At 41.0% G+C, this 22,067-nt stretch overlaps 1 protein-coding gene across 1 annotated transcript in view; it reads left to right on the top strand.

The window, feature by feature from the left end:
• Positions 1-22,067, top strand: part of RASGEF1B (RasGEF domain family member 1B) — a 337,481-nt gene that overhangs the window by 87,529 nt on the left and 227,885 nt on the right. Inside the window, exon 3 of the mRNA XM_073340489.1 lies at positions 16,414-16,467. Coding sequence (XP_073196590.1) covers positions 16,414-16,467 — 54 coding nt within the window. The remainder of the gene's footprint in view (positions 1-16,413; positions 16,468-22,067) is intronic.

The raw sequence follows: 22,067 nt of genomic DNA, 5'->3' as shown, positions 1-22,067 counted from the left end.
TGTTTTAATTGTGGCTGAATGTCACTTCATACTAATGCAGCAACCGCATGACATAAATATTGTGATTAATCTGTGAATCTCTGTGACCTCATTTGACACAATAAGTTCTCCTCCTTCTGTTCCCTTTCCTCTGCCCTCCAGTTGCTCAGGGGACAAAGGACATACTCTCAGCACTCCACCCACCCTGATTTACAAGCGAACAGAATGTTGGGAATCATCAAGAAAAGGATATATAATAAGACAGAAAATATCATATTGCCTCTATATAAATCCATGGTACACCCACACCTTGAATACTGTGTGCAGTTGTGGTCACCCCATTGCAAAAAAGATATATTGGAATTGGAAAAGGTTCAGAAAAGGGCAACAAAAATGATTGGGGTATATAACGGCTTCCATATGAGGAGAGATTAATAAGACTGGGACTTTTCAGCTTGGAAAAGAGGTGACTAAGGGGGGATATGACAGAGGCCTATAAAATCATGAGTGGTACAGACGCTCCCCAGGTTACGCAAGACCCGATTTACACAAATTCACACTTACGGAAAAAGTTCCAAAAGCCAGAAATAGGATTTTCGAGTTGCGGACATTTTTGTGTAACGTACAGGTATATGTTTCTGACTTACGCGAAATTCGAGTTACGTAAGGCTTTCCAGAACAGAATGATTGTGTAAGTCGGGGGGGCGTCTGTATAGAGAAAGTAAATAAGGAAGTGTTATTTACTCCTTCTCATAATACAAGAACAAGGGGCCACCAAATGAAATTAATAGGTAGCAGATTTAAAACAAACACAAGAAAGTATTTTTTCATGCAATACACTGTCAACCTCTGGAACTCCTTGCCAGAGGGTGTTGTGAAGGCCAGTACTATAATGGGGTTCAAAAGGGAGCTAGATAGATTCATGGAGGATAGGTCTATCAATGGCTATTAGCCAGGATGGGCAGGAATGGTGTCCCTAGCCTCTGTTTGCCAGAAGCTGGGATTGGGTGACAGGGCATGGATCACTTGATGATAACCTGTCTGTTCATTCCCTCTGGGGCACCTGCCATTGGCCACTGTCAGAGGACAGGATACTGGGCTTGATGGACCTCTGGTCTGACCCAGTATGGCCGTTCTTATGTATTGTAGGCAGCACACCCGTGAGAACTGTGCTGTTTTCTGCTTAAGACCTTAGATAATATGAGGAACTCTGATGAGACCTATGAACTAAACAAATGGCATGCAGTGCCGCCCAATTGGTAACGTGACTATAGAGGCTCAGAGTGGGTATCACTGATTCAGCAGATTGTCTCCGTTCAGTATGGTTACGCTACCACTTGAATCTGTGAACCTTGTAATAAATCTTATGACATTTCCAGAACTTGGTCATTGTGATTGAGCTGGGCCTGGATTTCAATCAGCAACTTGTGACATGAGGTGCTATTGAACATGAACATGAGAGAGGGTGGCAAAATCAGGCCCCAAATAATTAATCTTGCTCAATATTTTGGCATCTGTCCCGGACCTTTTGTAAAATCAAGATATGCAGAGTCACAAAGAGAATAAAAGAAACTAAAGTTAACCATATTTCATTTGAACCTGCAAAAGGGATTTGGATTCCGTTCCCATTCTGAGTAAAGGCTTTATATCTATTAATTCATTGCACTCCACCTGCTATAATTCACAGGCAACAATCTTGACACTCTGTGAAACTTTTAACTCACACCTTCAGTCTATATACGCTAGCAAACTCTGCTAACAAGTACAAAGCTGCTATCTAGCATGCTGAAACTTCTGCAGCTTAGCAAGTAAAGCCATAACTTTTCTCCCTTTAGGCTGCATGCTGTTGCCATCACTCAATAGATGAGCATGATGCTTTGATCTTATTTTGCAAGCAAAAATGTGTAACCTTTAATGATTGAATTGGCCCAGGAGTCTCTGCACTGAAGCAGCACAGATACTGAATTGCATCTTACAGCCACTCAGAGTGGTTTCTCTAGGTTAAAGCTGAGTTCAGGGCACACTCTGAAAGTTCATAGTGTATTTTGACTGGGAGCCTGCAGAAAACATTAATTCCCATTTGTGCCAGCCAGTTCGTATGTCAGAATAGGCAGGCTTCCGTAATAATGAAACAAACCAAACTTTTTGATTCCATGCATGCTATCTGGAAGAAAACCGAAATGATCTCCCAGGCATTTTCCTCTACTGTGAATCTTTTAAAAAAAAAAAAATCTTTATGTAATCCTTTCATTCCAGTCTCTGAGACCCTTAAGGCATCTGGTTAAATGGTGATGTAACAGGATTTTTCATTTTGATTTCAGTAGAAATGGGGCACTTTGTGAATAACATGTAAGTATTTTCAATGGATGAATAGCTTATTATCTACATAGAATTATTTCATGTGTGTCTAAGGGTGACCTGACTAAAATGACATGCTAGGGGTGTAGTTTTTAAGCCACTAATATCTGAACTCCTATTGATCTGGAAATGGAGGGTAAGTTCTGTTTGCACTTGGAGTGGATCTTTGCATGCTAAGCTATGCATTAACTCTTCAGGCAGAAATCTATTTAGGAAAAAGCCTCTGGGTTAATCGATGGCAAAAGCATTATGTGACCACCTCTTAAATTAGAGTCTGTAGGAAATAAAAGGTGGCTGACTAATGCCACAATTGATAGGGCCTCTTTGCTTCACCATCTTCTGTATATTTACATGAGGGTCAATTTTAGTGGAAGATTAGCATCGTTCATTCCTAATACAACACAGTAAAATATAATTAATATTTGTAGCACTTTGCTGAGATTCCTGGCTCTGCTTTGTGATGGCATGACACAGCCTTTGCTATATATTCTCAGCACTGCTGTTTATTATACAATAGTGACTCTTCTGAAGAATCTGTCCTGTGTGCAGGTTTTTCAGTTGTTGGGGGGAGGAGAAAGGATCCCACCTTCAAAAAAGCAGCAGCGACTTTGAACATTATTCAATCACGAACATTGAATCAGAAAATAGAACCCAAGTTTTCCTTTTATGAATTGTAGCTAGCACTCTTCTGAGTCTACTGTATGTCAGTTGAAAATGAGGGTCACCATGATAAAAAGGTCTGTAATGGAACAAAGCCAGACTGAGCAGGAAGGAATAAGGCAATCTGTAAGGGGAAGAGTACTGGTCTGTTAGCAGCATCCCCCTGCAATCTTGCTGTCTTTGGAAGAGAGTACAGGTTGCCAGTTGCCTGCCTGCCTACTCCCTGTGATCCAAATGCTTCTAGAGAAGGGAGCTGCCTTGCTCCACTATAAGAACTTTTCTTCAAGAGAACATAGCATCAAGTGGTCCACAATCCAGCAGCGTCTCTTTTTTTGTTTAACAACTGCAGTTTATGGTTTACTTTCAGATCTGCACATGGCTAGTGTAAGGTGACAACTCTGTAGTTTTCTTCCAGGATCTGAATGATGAAAAAGGGGGTGCGGAGAGGAGAATGCCTTTCCCTGACTCAGAACAAAAGCATGGCAACTCTAATTTATTCAAGCCTTAGCTTGATTTTCTGAAGATATTTAAAACCTTGTGGCAGTTAGATGACGCCCAAAACACTTGCTAGTCATTGAATTGGGAAAATTGATGTATTAAATGAATTGGTGAGGCCTAAACTGCTGCAGGTCAAAGATGTGAAAGGAAACATGAGAGTCCCCAACTGTCCTTTGTCTCCAAACTCCAAACCTTTGGCCTTGATCGAGATACGGCTGCATAGAAACCCTGCAATCACTGCTGTGAGTGTAGAATCTCATGTATGATAAGTGTACAGCTGGCAATGGATAGCAGGAATTCTAAGACATTAGATTCAACTGAAGATACTGAGAGCAATGTGTATGAAATCCTGTTTCCCCACTGGTCATCATACCAGTATGTATACAACTGTGACAATAAGCCTGGTACTGTAAATAAATAAATATTCTATGGCAAGATCTGCATCAAATTTTAACTAATTGACTTTAAAATAAATTAAACCAAACATGGTTGATGTTTTTTTCAAGTTCATATTTTCTTGATGTATTGATTTGAGGTGCAATATAAAGTAGTGACCACCACATGGGCCAATTCCTGGCAGCTGGTAAAGTGGTACTGGTTGAGTCCTATAGAACACACTCTTACTCCAGCTGAACATTAACTGCCATGTACTGGTAACTTTGCTCGTCATTATTATGTAAATAAAGATGGAGTATTAGCATTTCTCAGGAAAACTATCCACCCCCACTAAATCAAACTGACTTCAAAGAGTGCTGGATCTCTGTGGCTGGAATCTTGTGCTGACCCTGTTTTTAAAAAATGGTGGTACATGTAATGAAATGGGTGAATTCGTGTGTTACTCAAGATCATTGCTGCAGGAGCCAGACCTTTCACTGCCTAAGTCTAACAGGTTAATTTTTGTTGTGTTTTGACTAAAGCATTAGCTGAGTCAATTGAATTTATGAGCAGTTGGTTTTGGAAATATTTTCAGTTAAAAAAGGCGAGTCTCTCCTGACAAAGTGACTTGTTAAAAGGCCTGCGTGAATTAGCGCACTTAGTGTAGTTTACTATAGCTACTGCCTTGGAAATGGTCTTTTCGATTTTTCTGTTGCTAATTTAAAATATCTAATTCTGGTACCCAAGTAACCTATAAAACCCCCTGAAAAGAGCTCAAGTTGAACTAAAACCTGCTGAACCTTGGGAAACTTGAAAGGATTTTGGATCTGGGAATCGCTACAGGGAGGTTTCTTTTTGCCGGGTTAGAGATAGTTAAGTCTTTCTTTCTCTCTACTGATTTTCTTCTGTTACCTCATTAGTGTGTGGAAATCTAATTGTAACATGAAGAGTATAACAGGATAATGTGATAGTGTAAACATTAGGGTTGGGTGAATAGACTAAATTGACATGTGGGGTGGGACTATTGGGATTGTGTTTGGGGTATGTCTTGTTTGGAGTTGAGTTCCGAGAGCTGCCTGATCTTGTTACCCACTGCTCCTCGTCAGTGTCTTCAAGGGCTGCTAGCTGCATCCTTCCCCTCACTCACATTAAGGGGCTGGGTCATTCCCCATAAGTATGTGTGTAACAGGTAGGGATAGCTTGGCAATAACTAGTGTTTATTTCTGAGTGAAGTATTCAGATGCTGCTTAGTTAATATTTCATGCAAATAAGCATTTGCTCAAAACTGAAAATCACTTACTATGTGTGTAGGGTTGCTACCTGGCCAATTTTTGACTAATCTGGCTGGTTTTTCTTGTGCTTTGCTGGTTGCCAGTCAGAAGAAATAACTTCCAGAGCTTTTAATTCATTTTTAAAAATCTTTTTGCTGCATGCATGTGTCTGTGCACTCAGCAATCTTTACTATAGGCCACACATGTCTCTGCTAAGAGTTGACCATGGCCACCCATCTGGCACCTGGGTCCTGCTCTATGAGCATGCGGCATATTGGAGAAGGCACCAGCCAAAGGGGAGCTGGTTCTCCTGCCCCACCTCCAAGTCTTGCGTAAGTTTCCGAGAGCTGATCCGCTCCCCATGGTTCCTCCTGATCTGGGACCTGGCCCTGCCCAGAGACCAGCCAGTTTTCTGTGCTCGGAGGTGGCAACCTGAAAGGTATGTTGTGTGCATGACACCCATAAAAAGATGGTTGATTAGGAACTAATGCAACTTTCAGAAGGTGCTAGAAATGGCCTCAGAGTATAATCAGCCAATCCTTCTGTTCTGATGTCATGCTTAAAACACAGTCATTTGTAAGTCTGGTTGAAAAGTTTCCACAAAAACTGTTTTTCAACAAAAACTTGGGTTTTCAACTGAACAAAATTTGTCATGAAGTGTCTGCTTTCCACCAAAAATTTCAAAAAGATTTTTGAAATATTGAACACCCCAGAACTGCAAATTATTCAGTTTTCAGCCAAAAACTGATACATTTCAACAAACACTTAAAATATTGAAATTGAAATAACACCACCGTGCCTCTTGGGAGTTGTAGTTCAGATGCCTGATGGCTCCCATTCTCCTCTGTAGGATGGGCTGTACGGCCAGATTATATCTCCCATAATGCACCATAGCCAGGGACTCCTGTGATGTATCCCCTCCCCAAGGGGGCAGAAAGGGTTACATCAAGGAAATGGAAGTTGTAGTCTGGCTAGAGAGCTTGGTCTACAGAGGAGAATGGGAACACCCCAACTACCACTCCCATGTGGGTCCATTTTGAATCAAAATGTTTCTTTTTTTGATATTTTGTCAAAAAGTCAATATTTTCCACGGGGTGGGGGTGGGGGAACAACTATTCCTGACCAGCTCTAGTATTTTGTTGGTTTTGCGTATGGTCACTTGATATCCTGCTAGAGAGTCTGTGGAAACACACAAGCTTTTCCCTGCCACCCTGTGCACTTCCATATAGCTGTCACTAAATTCATTTATTATTCTAACATACGTCTGCAGCCTTAATTATTTTTACTTCAAGGAGAACAGTGGGATATAAATATGTTTGTGAAAGAAGTTCCAGCTGCAATATTGCTGTACTACTTAGATGCAGGAAATTATGACTAAAATGGCTGCCTGGCTTGCTTTTATTATGGAACAATATTAGCATGTCCAGACTGCTGGTGACCTTTCCCTAAGACAGCTATTTTGGATTAGGGGACAGTGTCTATGAAGAATAAACATTGGCCAAAACTTTTTTTCATGACAAATGAACATTTTGGGAGGATATTTCTTTAAATTTTTGTTGCTTTTTTTTTATTTGAATGGAAAATTTCCTTTCCTTTGTTTTTCAACCCAAAATGCAAGTTTGTATGAACAAAAAAAATTAATTTCAAAATTTCCTATGAATTTTTAAAAATCTGAATAGCAATATTTTTCCACAAAAAATGTACTTTTGATCAAAACCAATTGTCAGTGAATTTTTTTTGTGAAAAAGTTTTCAACCAGCTCTTAATTTTTTACTATAGAGAGGTCATTTGTGACCCAAAGGTCAGTCTAAGGAATCAGGTTGCAGAGTAACAGCCGTGTTAGTCTGTATTTGCAAAAAGAAAAGGAAATTTTTATTATTATTATTTGAGCATAATAAATTGGTTAGTCTCTAAGGTGCCACAAGTACTCCTTTTCTAAGGAATCAGACAATCAGAGTGTGCTTTTACTAGGAAAAAAGATGCGTTCTTAACCCAAGCTAACTAAGACTAGGTTAAATCATAGCAAAGATAAGCCTGTTTGTAGTTTTCACATGAATTGGTAGGTGCGGTAAGACTGTGGGAGAGCTGGGGATTTACCTGGACCTGCTAACTCATGTACAAACAGCCTGTCTTCAGTAGGATTTTACCTTCTCTTAACTAACTCAAGAACACGCTTCCTTTCCTATTGAAGAAAAAGCTGAGATGGCACAGAAGTGAGAGTCTAGAATCAGAAACTATGAAAATGAAATGCTAGAGGTAGCACTGCCAAGTATGACAGAACTCTTTTTTTTTTTTTTTAATTACACACACTCAGAGCCTGGGGATGTCTTATTGTGTAATGACGCACTATACGTGGAGATATTCTTTTGGGTTGTCATTTACTTATTTAATTTTTCCCCCTCTGTTGGAATGTGTTGACTGTTTCAGTAGATGCTTTATATACACCTGTGAAATGCTCGTTTGCCTCAAAACTCAGGTTATTTAGCACCATTACGGTTATTTAGCACCATTACTTGCCAGCCACTTTCCTGGACAGTCACCACCCTAAAAGGTTTTAAACAATTTGCTGGAGTGTGATCCACTGGGCAGAACGAAGAGCCATATCCTCCCTGTGTGATATCCTTGAACATGGGTATTTAATGATAATTGCTTTGTGATTAAGAATACATTGTCATGTAGTCCTGATATACAATCCCATCTGGTGGGTAAACTGTTGAACTGGAGGTTTTATAAACTTAGATGGATTTAGAAATCTGGCTCAAAAGCTTTCAGGGCGACAAGTTTTTTGTTGTTGTCTGCAATACTCTTAATATCTCAGAGTACACAGAATATTTTTAGTTGCTGGAGTGTGCAGAGGACTAGTCATCCTTGGTAACAAAAATGTAATGGAGCTGTTTAAAAAATTATAGTTTGAGTCTGAGACAAGTTCTGCTGTCAAATATTATTAACAATCATTTAGATTGCAGCGGCACTTACAGGCCAACCAAACGGGACTCCATGGTGCCTGGGTGCTTACAAACATATCAGAAATGTCCATCCTTGTCCAAAAGAACTTACAGCCTTAAAGGCAAGACAGGTGAATGAAAGAAACAACTAGAAGTGATGAATTGGGTAACAAAAATGTCAGTATGTTTTAGCACAGACTAGTTGGGTGCACAATTCTTATCAAATCAGCAGTGATCACAACTCAGCATTTGCTTAACTTTTGGTATCGTTCCTGTATGTGTTCTGGCAGATGACTTTTAAGAAGGGACTTGACAAAGGAAATGTACTTATGAAACTCCCAAGACTTGGACTTGTGTATTAGGGGCTTCTGAATTTGGCCCTGTAGATTTAACCTTCTAAAACACACAATGACATTCTCAAGCAGTGCTGTTCAATTACTATGTATGTGAACTATCTAGTTCTGCAGAAGGTGGTTGATCTACTTTGCATGGAAAGATACAATGCCTGGTCAGTTTGCTGAGGGAGAATTCATCAAGGCAGCAGTTGTAAGTCTCTGATTACCAGACATCTACATATTCTAACATGAAACAAATAGAGGTTATCTCTGCATGGACCTCTAAAAGCATTCAAGGTGTGGTGTGTAAGAACAGAACCCAAGTGATATGCTGAATTTTTGGGGGGATTTCCACCAAAAAGAATGCCTTTTTCAATCACACTCCTTAAGTGTTTTCCTTTGTTAGACCTTTACAGCTGAGATAGAATAGATCCTTAGTGAGATGGAACATGCAGCAACCATGTGCTCAAGGAGGTGGAGATAAGCAGTAGGAGGCCCCTATCCATCAGTGTTCTAATTGTGGAATGTGTTCGGCACACTTATGGCAAACCAGTTTTTTTTACTTTCCAGCCAGCAGTTGAATTGTGTAGTTATTGATTTCCCGTCAAACTGTCAGTTAGGGCAGCTGAGATAATGGCAAATTAACATTCATTCACCAACATCAGTGCTGGGCTTTTAAACAAGAACACATCAGACAGGGACTCGAGGCAATCATTACCGTTGTGCTTGGGTTTAAACGATTTGTAGTAGCCAGTGATTATGATAATGACTTTTGATCATCTCTGAATTTGCCCCTTGTGTTCATTCCATCAGCCTGTATTATGTATTAATGTAGTCTTTGTTTGCAATGAATATATACAGGTACATACTGGTCACAGAGAATTAACTAATGAAAGGAAAAGATGGGGGGAGTGACATGTTGAAAGCATCTTGGCGAAAGTGAGTAGTGTGAATTGAAAAAGACATCCATTACAATTGCAATTCACACAAAGCTGTCGATGGCAAAGAAGTTCTAATCCCCTCTCTCCTGGTCATTATTTTTCTTATAGTGAAAGAGGAACAGAGCCTCAGCTGATATAATTTGCATAACTACAGTGAAGTCAGTTTATACCAGCTGAGAATCTAATGCTCTTACTCTTTCCTATCATTACATTTTCACTCCATACTGTGGGTGAAATCCTGGCTCTACTGAAGTCAGTAGCAAAACTCACATGGACTTCAGTGGGCACAGGATTTCACCCAATGTTTTCGCCAAAAATTGGTTCTCTAAAATGATACGATGGGCCTCCATTTTTATCCTCTCATGGATTCTAGGTCATTCCCCCGCCCCCTTCAGTTTACAGTTGGGATAATTTTCTAACTGATGACCAAAAACTCAAGCTGAGACTAGAAAATCAGTCTGAGATCTTTCTACATACCTTCCATGATCACCAGTAATAGATTATGGAGCCTGACAATTGTGCTGTTGATGCCTGATGTGGAGCAGAATCCAGCTCATATGCCCACAGCTGTATAGATCTAAAGGGATTGGAAGGAAAGATGGTTTGTGCCAGTAAAGCAGGTATGACTCAGACCCACAGGAATGACCTATATTGACTAAGAAGGTGCCATTTTTATACAGTTACCTTTCTAGCTATAGCTGCAGATTAGACACCTACTAGGGAAACATTTTAAAAGTCCGTACCTCCTGTGCATGCTGTTATGAGCTGTGTGGTTTGTTGCCAATAATGTTCGCTATCACTTTTCTTCCTGACATCTTAGCCCCGGTCTACAATGGGGGGAGGGGGTGTCAATCTAAGTTACGCAACTTCAGCTACATGAATAACGTCGCTGAAGTTGACGTACTTAGACCTACTCACTGTGGTGTCTTCACGAGGGTGAGTCGACTGCCGCCGCTCCCCTGTCGACTCCGCCTGCGCCTCTTGCAGCGGTGGAGTACAGGAGTTGACGGGAGAGTGCTCGGGCGTCGAGTTATCGCGTCTAGATAGATGTGATAAATTGACCCCCCCCCCCCCGCTGGATCGATTGCTGCCCGCCAGTCCGGCGGGTAGTGTAGACATACCCTTAGTCTTTTTGGCAGTGTCTCTGGGTAGTTGTTATAATATCACATTCATGCCCATTGCGCTAGGCGCTATACAAACATATAGTTTGAGACAGTCCCTGACCCAAAGAGCTGAGAGTCTAAATAGACATGCCAGACAAAGGGGGAGCTAAAGAAAAGAAACAGAGGGGGAACTGGTAAAGAGAGATCCAGTGATTCCCCAGAGTCCCACAGGAAGTCTACAGCAGAGCTAGGAATGGAACTCAAATCTGCTGAGCCCTCCCCCCACCCCAAAGTCTTAAGCAGAGGACCATCTGTCCTCATGCATAAAGGAGAATGTAAAATAGAACTGAGTCATGTGGATTTATTTTGGTTGTGCCTATGTCTCCATTCTGAAAGGCCATTTATTGATGCGAGGTAGTCCTTACTCCACTAAGTGGTCTGACTGAACTCGCTCGTTTTGACCCTCATTGGCTAAATGACTTGAAAAACGTGTACAAACAAATATGTTAATGAACTGCTGTTTTTTCTGGCCACTAAAAGAGTGAGCTGCATAGTGCAGTGTGATTAATATGGAGGAACTCTTCTGAGACAGAGGCTAAAATTTTCAAGCTGGGTTGCCTGAAGTTAGGCAACTAAATAAAAGTGGTCTGATTTTCAAAGGTGCTGAGTATCTCCACTTCTTATTGACTTCAGTGGAATTTGCGGGTAGTCAGCACTACTCAAAATCAGGTATTTAAGGTGTCTAATTTTGGATTATGAGCCTAATTTTAGACAACTGAGTTTGAAATTTTGGGCCTGAGATTTTCCTGGCTAAAGGTGACTGCAGTTGGCTGGTGACTGCCAACTGTTTTCACTGAATATTCACTGTGTTCAGTCTCTTCTGCTGCAGCAAGAGCTTCTTAGTCTAGTCAGATTTCAGAACTATTCATTCTACCAAAGCTCAATCACCAGTGGAATTCTGAGGCAATGGGTGAGGGCCATAGTACAGGTAACTTTTATTGATCTGCTGAAGGCCTTTGATTCAGTCAGCCATATATTTCAGCTCCAAAACTCAAGGATAGTGCATCCATAATGGTTTGGAAGTAACCTAAGAAATCATAACCTGCTTTCCAAAAGCAAAGTGAGCTCTGATCCAAGAACATTTCAAATGGGGGGATCTCAGAGATTTGATCTGGGGCATCCGATAGTTTCTATTTTGGTTTGTAATAATTGTTTTCACTTCTGTATAGATGTGTGCTGCTGATCCAGTTTTGTATTACAGTGCACTTTCCTTGTTGCAAGTTACCAGCAGTATTCAGTTAGATTATGCTGGAAGATGGGTCTTCTCCAGTGAACTGATTTTAAATTAATTCAGAACCCAAACCATGATGTTTGGTTCACTTCCCAGAGAACAAAAATGGTCCGCCTCATCAGTGATTAAGCAAGCGGCTAATGGGCTAGTTTAAGCATCTTGGAATCTTCCCTTATTATGCCAGCATTATGTTGTCTCCAAGGTTGGGACCATCATAAAGTGAAAAGAGAGTTAGTTTGCCAGAAAATAGATTGGCCAGCAATATCTATCACCCATCTTGGACTGTGGGGCATTGATTGTAGTGTTCACAGTGGTGCTATCAACAGAGGCTACAAGTATTATATTATTTTGAAATGTGATTGTCTCAGGTAATCAGTTTAGTTACTGATGCATAACAGAAGTTCCCTCCCAGTTACTGTACATAATTTATAATTCTGCTGCCAGAATGCTATGTGCTTATGCAGTTACACACTTCCCTGAACTCTGATGGGTTCTGGCTCTCTGATTTTCATGACTATACGAACTCAGCCGAACAGTGTGTATATTCCCGTACCTTAATGGTTGACCGTCATTAACCAATCGGATCTCAGGGATTTGCATAATTATTGTATAGTTAATGAGAAATACTGTTGTGTGAATATACAGATCTCTGTGCTCCGGCTTCTATAACACTTCTGTTTTGTTTAGCTCCTTTATTGAGGGCTATCAAACTGTTCGAGAGTAGAAAGATGCTGCCTCAGCATCAGCTGAAGCAGAAAACTCCAAAATGGAGAGAAAAAAGAAATGAGAGAACGCCAAAAGCCCAGAAAAGAAGTGTCCAACTGTGGAAAATAAATATAAAAGATGAATTTCTCTCCTTCCTCCCATCTCACTGTCCATCCCTCTTACCAGAAGGGAAAGAGAGTAGGGATCCTCTCAGATGAACTCAGTTTGACTACACGGCCTGGTTGCACCAATGAATTCAAGTTGATGCAGTGCAAACAGACTGCAGTTCTTCTGGGGAGGAAAGCCTTTCTGACCTGGAAGGACAGGAGAGGTGGAGAAAGGTGATAGGTGGAAGAGAAATTAATTAAAAATAAATTCAGGGTTAAGATAGGGATGATATTGTCTTTTAAATTTCAGGTTGAGACAGGTGGGTTTTCAGAGATGGTTACTTCTCCAGGTAGACCTCTGAATAGCAGTCAGATGTTTAAATTCTGATTTAAATTCAGTTCCCAAACTTGGCCAGTGTTGAATTAATCACCTGGGTGCTGTTCCAAAGCACACTGGGAATCTTTTCACTGACTTCACTGCTCTTTGGATCAGCCTGTTAGAAATTAATTGCCAGCTAACCAGAAGATTTTCTATCACTGGCTGAAATTTACCATCAAAACTGTGTTTTTCTGAAATGTTGTCTGCTTCTGTGGGAAAATGTGTACTTTTTGGTGCCCTTTCCTTCAGGGCCGGCTCTAGGATTTTTGCCACCCCAAGCAAAACAATTTCTGGTCGCCCCTGCTTTTTTTTGTGCCCCCCCCGGCTCCGCCCCTTCCCAACCCCTTCCCCAAATCCCTGGCCCCACCTCCTCCCCCGGGCGTGCCGCATTCCCCCCCCCATTGCTTCCTGCAGCTTCCCCCCCTCCCCACAACCCCCCGCCCTAGCTCACCTCCACTCCGCCTGCTCCCCTGAACACGCCGCCGCTCTGCTTCTCCCCCATCCCTCTCAGGCGAGGGAGAGGCAGCGTGTTCAGGGGAGCAGGCGGAGTGGAGGTGAGCGATTGTGGGGGGGAGCGCAGGAAGTAATGGGGCGGGGGGTAGAGGAACCGCTCCCCGCCCCAGCTCACCTCCGCTCCATCACTGCCGCCCAGGGCTGCCCGGGGAGGGGGTGGGGGGCAAGTGGGGCAATTTGCCCCAGGCCCTGAGCCCCTCAGGGGCCCCCATGAGAGGTTTTGGCGACACTTGGGCGTCACAGGGGCGGCGGGGGCACATTTTTAGGGGCGGCATGGCCGGCGCCGGAATGCTGCCCCTAGAAATATGCCACCCCAAGCACCTGCTTGTTTTGCTGGTCCCTAGAGCCGGCCTTGCTTTCCTTCCCCGCTCCCATCCCTCCTCCAAAATCTGGCCAGAATTTTTTGATATTCAAATTTCCACTGAAAATGGAAAATTTTTCACAGGGGGAAAAATCGCTCTCTTTTTTTTAATTTTTTTAAACCAGTTCTATCAATTAACTCAAGTTAGCTAACGCATTTGTATTGCTACCCAAAAAGTCACAAATATTTGTTACAGGACATAGACGTTGATGGTTCTTATATTTTGGTACAAATGTTTGTGTGATGCTCAACTAGCATGTGGAAAATGTTTGCCAAGTAACTGGTTAGCCATTTATTAACTGAAGGTAAAGTTATGGTATCGACAAACCATTAGAAATTAAGAGCTCTTCCAGGTGCTATTACCAATTAGGAAGCATTGAAAGTGGGAGAAACATTCAGCTGATAGTTCAGGAGTTGGAGGTGGTTATTTTCTAGCCCCTCTAAGCTAAACGTTTCTTCAAACAGTTCAAATACTATGGAGATTTTTTTTTAAAAAATAAGTTTTAAATTTCAGTTGATTTCTGTTCCATAGGCTAAACCAGGGGTAGTCATTTTTTTTGTCAAGGTCCAAATTTCTTGGTCAAGGTATACTCGAGGTCCAGACTCCAGAGAAAATAATAATAAAAAATAAACAATAATGTTGATAACAAGTAAATAAAAAGATTCAATGGCATCTGGTGGTCTGGATTTGGCCTGTGACCTGCCTATTGACTGTCCCTGGTCTAACCTATCTCTTGAAACTCATAAATTTCTAGCTCATCTCAACTGAGCAAATATTATGTCTTGATTAGGTGAGCTATTAGATATGTTTAGCATTCAGTGAAGATATAAATAGATATGATTTTTCCATGGTTTTCATTTTATCACATGAGCTTTCCCTTTAATTACCGGAGTGCTCCAAATCTTCATTAACTAAATAGGATGCAGAAGATGGTCATTAGTTTAGAATATAAATCCTGCTGGCACATTTAAATGCTTTTCACTTGACTAATTGAAATCTCCAGTATTCACAAATCCCTGGAAAGCATTAGAATTTTATCATTTATACAGGGAGTATGATTTTAGACAATGTATTTTGAGTATATTATTCTACAGTGATAATTATTCCCATTTGGCCTGTAAAGAAATTTGACCTGGTATGAGTAGGAATAAAGATGATTATTTAAACACTCGCAAAAAGTTTCTAGTGCGTTTTGTGGAAGGCCCTGATGGTCAGAATCGAGACAAAACACAGTCTGAGACACATTAGATCTCCCTTGCTTTGTGGAGTTGCCATACCCTGCCACTACAAGTTATTTCACAAGAGAATTTTATGCTCTGTAATAGGTCCCTGGTTCATGTCCCATCGTGCCCCAATGAACAAGAAGTTGTTGGCATTGGTATAATGTTAAGAAGCACTGCAGGCATAGAGCGAAGACATGGGAAATGATGACCAGACTTTCAACCCTCCTCAACTTTCAGGGAGGTTTTATCATTCATCAAAACTTCTTGGCCCTTCCTCAATCTGATGGTATATCTGTCTGAAGACTTGGATATGAGCTGCAATCACCCCTAACATCAATAACACCCGTTGTAGGGCTTCATTTTAAAATTCAGAATTCCTTAAACTTTATAACTTGATTGCAGACTAACCTCAGAGGGTGAAAATAACCCCCGTGCAGAGAACCAGCACATGGTAGAGGCACCCTCAGACTCATAACTGGGCTTAAATGTGACTTTAAAATTTCTACAGTTCTGCATGTAAAGTGATTTGTATGCACAAGTACTGCAGTCACTGATTTGTAGTTTCCATCTAACTGCTTTTTAACATTTTTTATCTGGGAATTACAGGATGGTATTTGCCGTCAAAAAGAACAAATTCTCTAGCGGTTTGAAAGTGTTCTGGTTCCCTAGAAACGCTCTTTAATTTATTATATGAGTGTTAGGGACTGTGGTGAGGAGGATTGCTGGGTAATTAAGGCAGTGGACTGGGAATCAATAGATCTGCGTTCAGTTCCCAGCTCAATCACAGACTACCTGTGTGACCTTGAGCGAGTCACTTAATTGTTCTGTGCCTCAATTCCCCACCTTCTGTTTGTATGTTTTATCAATTTCTCCTACCCTTTGTCTGTCTTCCCTAGAAAATGTTGCTCTTCAGGGAAGGGATTGTTTCTTACTCTGTGTATATTTGTTCCGTGCCTAGCGCAATGGGGCACAATTGTTGACAGAGTCCTTTAGATGTTAATATTAAACAAATAATAAGTGATTAGTGAAATATGCAATTAGGGTTTTTAAGTGCCTCAGGACACTAGCACAAGCAATAATAAGCTTGGGCTTCTCATCAGTTCTGTTTTTTATTGTGTCCATCAAAAACAGCTTTGTATATATGTCAGCAAAAGTGAGCTACAGGGATGTTTCCCACTACATTTCTCCCTCGAAAAGCATTTTGGGTCTGCATGCACTAGATAGGGTAGATTCTTAATCTAAACCTCGGCAGGTCAAGGCATTAGCAGTCAGCACAGTAGAGGGGAGAGCTCTGTGTTTGCCATGCAGTGAATATGACACTTAACTATTTAGTTTGGGTTAACAGATTTTTCACACTCTGTTTTTCAGACCACAACTTTCAGCACCTTGGCCAATGAGAAGTCCTTATCTGACCGCAAATGGGTAAGCTAACCATTCAGCTTTACAGCTCCTCCTTAGGATGCTACAGGGCTTCCAAGCTCCAGAGCATCTAGCAAAAGACGTGGCCGTCTTATTGAGAGCAGGCAGCTGCTATAATTAAATAATACATTACAAAGCAGTGGAAACTTAACAGGCTGTGGTTCAAACAAAGGTAAACTCCCTTTCATTTTGTCTTTAGTGTATGTGGAAAGGCTCTTTCCAAATTTCTCATTGTGTCACAACTTCTATTTTAGAGGATTAGAGAAAATGTCAATGAAAAAAAATTTGGAGGTCTCTGTGCAATTTAATATTTGCTCTCAATTAGGTTTTTGGTAAAGTGATCTGGAATTTATTATTTTAAAAGCACAATGACAAAATGTTGATTTTGGAGGTGGGTAGTGGACACGAATCAATCTTTTTGCATCAAAACCTGCTTGCAATTCACCACGGTAATTTTTTTAAAGCACTCTGCCTGCTTAGCTAAAGAGTTCCTGGTATATTAATTAGCATTTATTGGAAGAAGATCCAGTAACAATAAGATATGTCTACACTGCATCTGGGAGTGAGCCTCCCAGCCCAGGTCTACAGACTCATGCTGGTGTAGATGTTGCTTTGATGTTCTAGGCCTGAGAGCCCAAGCTTCAGCCAGAGCTGCAACATCTGCATAGCTATTGTTCGCATGCTAGCTTGAGCCCCTCTAACACAAATCTGTGGGCCCAGGCTGGGAGGCTTGTAGACATACCTCATATAGTTTCCGAACACCCATGCTGTCTAACAGCTTCTTGGGCTGCAGAGTCCTATGATCTCTTTCATCTGCCATTTGATCTGAAGTTTAACTAGCTATTAACTAGCCACTCTCAATAACTTGAACAAATTTTTGATATCTACTGATAAGGAAAACCCAGGTGTGGAAGCAGCTCACCCATTTGTAAAAGCTGCCTGCTTCTTCTTAAAGCTTCGTAAAAACTCTGCCTTGCTGATGTCCTGTCACTCCTGGTATTACGGGAAAAATTGGCAGCAAGGAATGCTTCTCACAGTAGCTAATCTTGCTAATACCATTACTGGAATTTTCATTCGACTTATATAGATACAAATGAAGTATTAATAATGGGTATAAATTGCTCCTCAAGCCCTTTCTGGATACCCGTCTCTTCACTTGACTGTCCAGTTGGTATGTTTGCCATCTGTTTGAAAGACTCTAGTTTATAATCCTCAGCCATATAAAAAGATCTGTCATCTTAAGGAAAAAAGGGGATTTTAGTGCAGGTGAAATGTTGAATTCCTCGGCTTATCCAACCTTCAGGCACAGGTTTCTCCACACTGCCCTGCCAGCATGCCCCAGTATTGACCCAGAGAGACCAGTTGTAATTATGAGAGGATAGTTCAGGATCTTGGCCAGCTCCACATCTGGTATAAATCCATGTAGCTCCATTGACATCAGTGGTCCTATCCCAGTTTTCACCAGCTGAGGATCTGGACCTTGATGCCTATTCAGTTATTGCTCTTCTCTCTATTGTGACTGTCCGCTATGGTGTCCTGGGCAAATGCTAGTATGAGTAATTATAGTCTAATTTATCCCCATACTTTCAGTGTGCTTCAGTATTCCTCAAATAATCAGATCTCCCTGTCTGGCTTCTGTTGCATTTCCTGGTGACAGAGCATCCTATTAAGTGAATTTCAAAGACAACGTACAGTAATGACAGCCAGAGAAATCAATAAGTGAGGAGACCATATTAATTTAGTTGATGGGTATTTTTGTTGTTTCAGGGAACATTTGCATTTTTCTGCTTTATTATAAAACATAAGGACACAGCAAAAGTGCTATTTATAAATTCCCATTATGAATTGTTCTACACTCATCTGTCTTACTGTTTTTCAGTCCCTGCCGTTCACTGTTGCTGGGGAAAAACAAACTGCATGGGATGGAACCATCCTAAATAAGGCCCTGATTCAGCAAACCACTGAATGTGGTTAAGGTCCACTGAGGTCAATGGAGCTTAAGGACATTCTGGAAGTTAAGCATTTGCTTCAGTAATGATGAATGTAAGCAGGTGCTTCAAGTTGAACACTTGCTTCATTACTCTGCTGAATCAGGGTCAAATCCCATCCCTGTTAAACGGAATTATTATTTAGTAATTGGAAATTTGTTCACTGTGCCAAAATGTATAGATTTTATTTAAATATAGTAAAACAGAAAGCACTCAATCAGCCTTCCACTCCGAGATTATATGAGAGAAAATGCATACCTCCTACAGTATTTTCCCAGGGCCAGACAAAATTTGTACAGTATTTGATATTCTATATGACAGAGTGGTGCTAAAAGCACCATATAGCGATGAGTAAAGAGAAATAATGTGTTCTGGTCTAGGCTACCCAGCAGTTTGATGAAGTTGGGTGATCTGTACAGTGCTGTTTATGAAATGTTTTCCTAGAATTTCCATAAAATCTGCATGTCTATTTTATGTATTTGATCTAAACCTTGGCTCCGGCTCTCCCCTGTCTAGCAGGTATGTCAAGGACAGACACGTTTGCACAAGACGGTGCCACATCCCCTGTTAGCCTGTTGCATGTATTGTTCATTTTAGATTTACAAGGAGGATGTTTCACTCACAGAGATGGGGTTACCTTCATTCGGGAAAAGAGATTATTGGAAATGCACAGTATAATGGAACAATGGAAGTATCAGCTGTTTCATCATTTCCTGAGGAGTACTGCTTGTCTGATTAAATACGTCTCCAAACAATGACATTAATGGATGGGTATTTACTTAACATTCTATAGGTTTGATATTTGACAGGAGGTATCGTACAAGTGTTAATTCTGAATTCCAAGAGGATATGTTTCAGGAATGGCCTCTAGAAATATTTGTCTAACTGCAGATGATGATATATATATTGGCTTAGATTGCAGTCTTGCAAAGCAGGTCAGGGAGGCTATTTTCACTTAGTGGAATATAGGGGGTCTTGTGAAATGACTCCACTAAATCATTTGGTGACCAATCAAGTTAACAAAGAAATAAGTGAAGTGGCGTCTAATTTAGATAGTATTTTAGAGCTGATGGCAGATTTACAGACCTGATAATTGAGAGAAGTACTATATAACTATCTATGTCTATCTATAGCTATCTCAAGAGCTTATATATAGAGCTGGCTGACGCTTTTTGGAAAAACATTTTTTTCACTGAAAAATTCAGGCAACGGAGGCATTTCATGAAATCATGCTGAAATGATTCCCCCGCCCCCAGTTTGGCCAGTGAACTGAAAAATCACCCACCTCTGCCTGTATGACCCACATTACCGTCACAGTTGAATGCCTCACAGTCTTTAATGTATTTATCTTTACAACACTTCTGTGAGATAAGGAAATGTTACTATCCCCATTTTACAGATGGGGAACTGAGGCACAAACTAAGGCCAAGATCCACAAAGGTATTTGAAATTATTGAAGCCTGAATAAGTTTCAACCCAATTTTGCAGTCTAAAGAGCATTAGAACTTTTGTGTGCCTCTCTGAACCCGGCCTCTAAGCTATCAGAAGTCTGCACATGTGGGTGCCACTTTTCAAGACATGCATGCAGCATCCACTGGACAAATGATTTTATAACCCTTATAACCTGAAAATGCAACTGCTGCAGTACTTGCAACCCCAAATGTTCAGTCTGCTCCCCCAAAAGAATGAGAGTGACTTTAAAAGTAATCAGATTTTTAAAAACAAAAGATTCTAGGTTCATTTTATTTATCTTCTGTTTTTTGAGCCATTACCATGTGTTCCAATCAAATTTTCCAGCTTTTGTCTCAACGAGGAGGCCTAGAAATTTCTTTAGTCTTAAATAAAAGCAGAGATTCTCACATAATCTCTTGTGCTTAGCTTCTTAAATCAAATAATCAGATATTACAAGACTGTCGAAAAAGTAATAGGAATTGGCAACACTGCGAGTGCATGCTGATCACTAAGGTTGAAAGCTTGTCAATGATTTTTTTTTTCCAAAAAAATCCTAGACCTGATGACCATCCAGGGCTGGGTTTCGTAAGGACCGTGACCAAAGATCCCTTGGTTTTTGCGGAAGACCCAAAGTCTGTTCACAGCTGTAAGGGACAGTGCCATCCGGGCCACTGCTGGTGGCAGCGGGACTACTGCTGCAAGCTCCCTCCCTCCTGGCTGCCTGCAGCTAAGCCAACTTCTTGACTGAGCAACTAGCATGACTTCTGGCCATAAGGAAAGGCCACACGGTCTAGTGGACTAAGCAACGGGGACCTGAGTCTCCATCTTCACCAGGATCTGACGCTTCGTGTGTGATGGCTGGCTCAGGGAAAGTGGGCTATTCATGGAAGGGAGGGTGCCAACTTTGTATGTGATAGGCCTGAAGATGATCTCTGCATATGCACTCACCTAGCTCGTTGTCAGTGTCACCCAGCATAGCTGTCCAGTGGCTCCTTGGGTTGACCAATCTGCTGAGCTTTTCAAAAACTAGGAGTAAACACTGTGCTCTATAAAACTGACAGGGATAGGACCCAAATCAGGGACATGCTTGCCAGTCTGGGATACATGGATACCCTACTTATGGATAAACTGCTGAGATTGTGCTTGTCATTCACATTAATGCAGAGTGGCATGTCACCATGGCACACACATTAGTTGTTTTGTCTTGGGTAAGTGAGGCAGGAGTCATTCTTTTTCTTTGGGAGGGGCTTGGTGGCAAAATGTTCCAAAGGCCTAACAAAAGACATCAAGGGCTGACCCAATATGGCCAACTCTCACAATGTTATTGTGGGTCTCGTGATATTTTATGTTTTTCTTAAAGCAATAACTCCTGGAGTCATGTGATTTAGGTGAGAATCTCAGCTTTCATTTTTTACAAAATGCCAGATTTTAGCCCTCATGGCTCAGAGAAAAGCTTAAAAAGTGACCCACATTCACTTGAAAGGCTCAGAAACAAGGTGAATAAAATAAAACAGATACATATTATTTTTTTAACATTGTGATTTTTTTTTCTTAAGCCAATTTCTTGATTGAGACCTGACTTGTGATTTTTGAACGCTTGGATTTGGCAATACCGCTGACCTGCTAAGGACACTGAGAGTGACTTTTTTCCTTGAAAGACTCTTGCCTGAGTGTGAAAACAACTCTAAGTTAAAAGTAATTAAGGAGCTTGCAGTCCTGATTCATTTTTATTATACAACCTCAAAGCCTAACTGACACTTCCCCAGGGTGGAACAATCAAGTGAGAAACAAGTGGCTGGTACTGTAGTTGCTTGTCTGGTTCCAATGTAATAATGTGGGGAGGAGGAGGTCAGAGAAAATGTAATGAAAAGAAAACTAAGTGACCCAAAATTGGAAGGTCTGAATTTTCAGCTCTCAAAGTGAAATGATTCCATAGAAATACTTAATCTAAGCCATGTCCATGGGGCCAAAGGGGAAGAATGTGTTATGAGAAAATAAGAAGATGCTATGCTGGGTCAAATGGACACGGAAACTAGGCTCTCCAGCTATCAAATAATGCAATTCTCCCCCAAAGAAATGAACAAAGGTGGCAAGATCAACAAGGAAAAATAGTCTATATCAAATAACCCTTAGTGGCTTTGAAGGGCAAAGGAACAATATGTA

This window comes from Lepidochelys kempii, chromosome 4, assembly GCF_965140285.1.
Source record: "Lepidochelys kempii isolate rLepKem1 chromosome 4, rLepKem1.hap1, whole genome shotgun sequence".
Lineage (NCBI taxonomy): Eukaryota > Metazoa > Chordata > Testudines > Cheloniidae > Lepidochelys > Lepidochelys kempii.
This window is presented reverse-complemented; position numbering and strand designations above follow the sequence as displayed.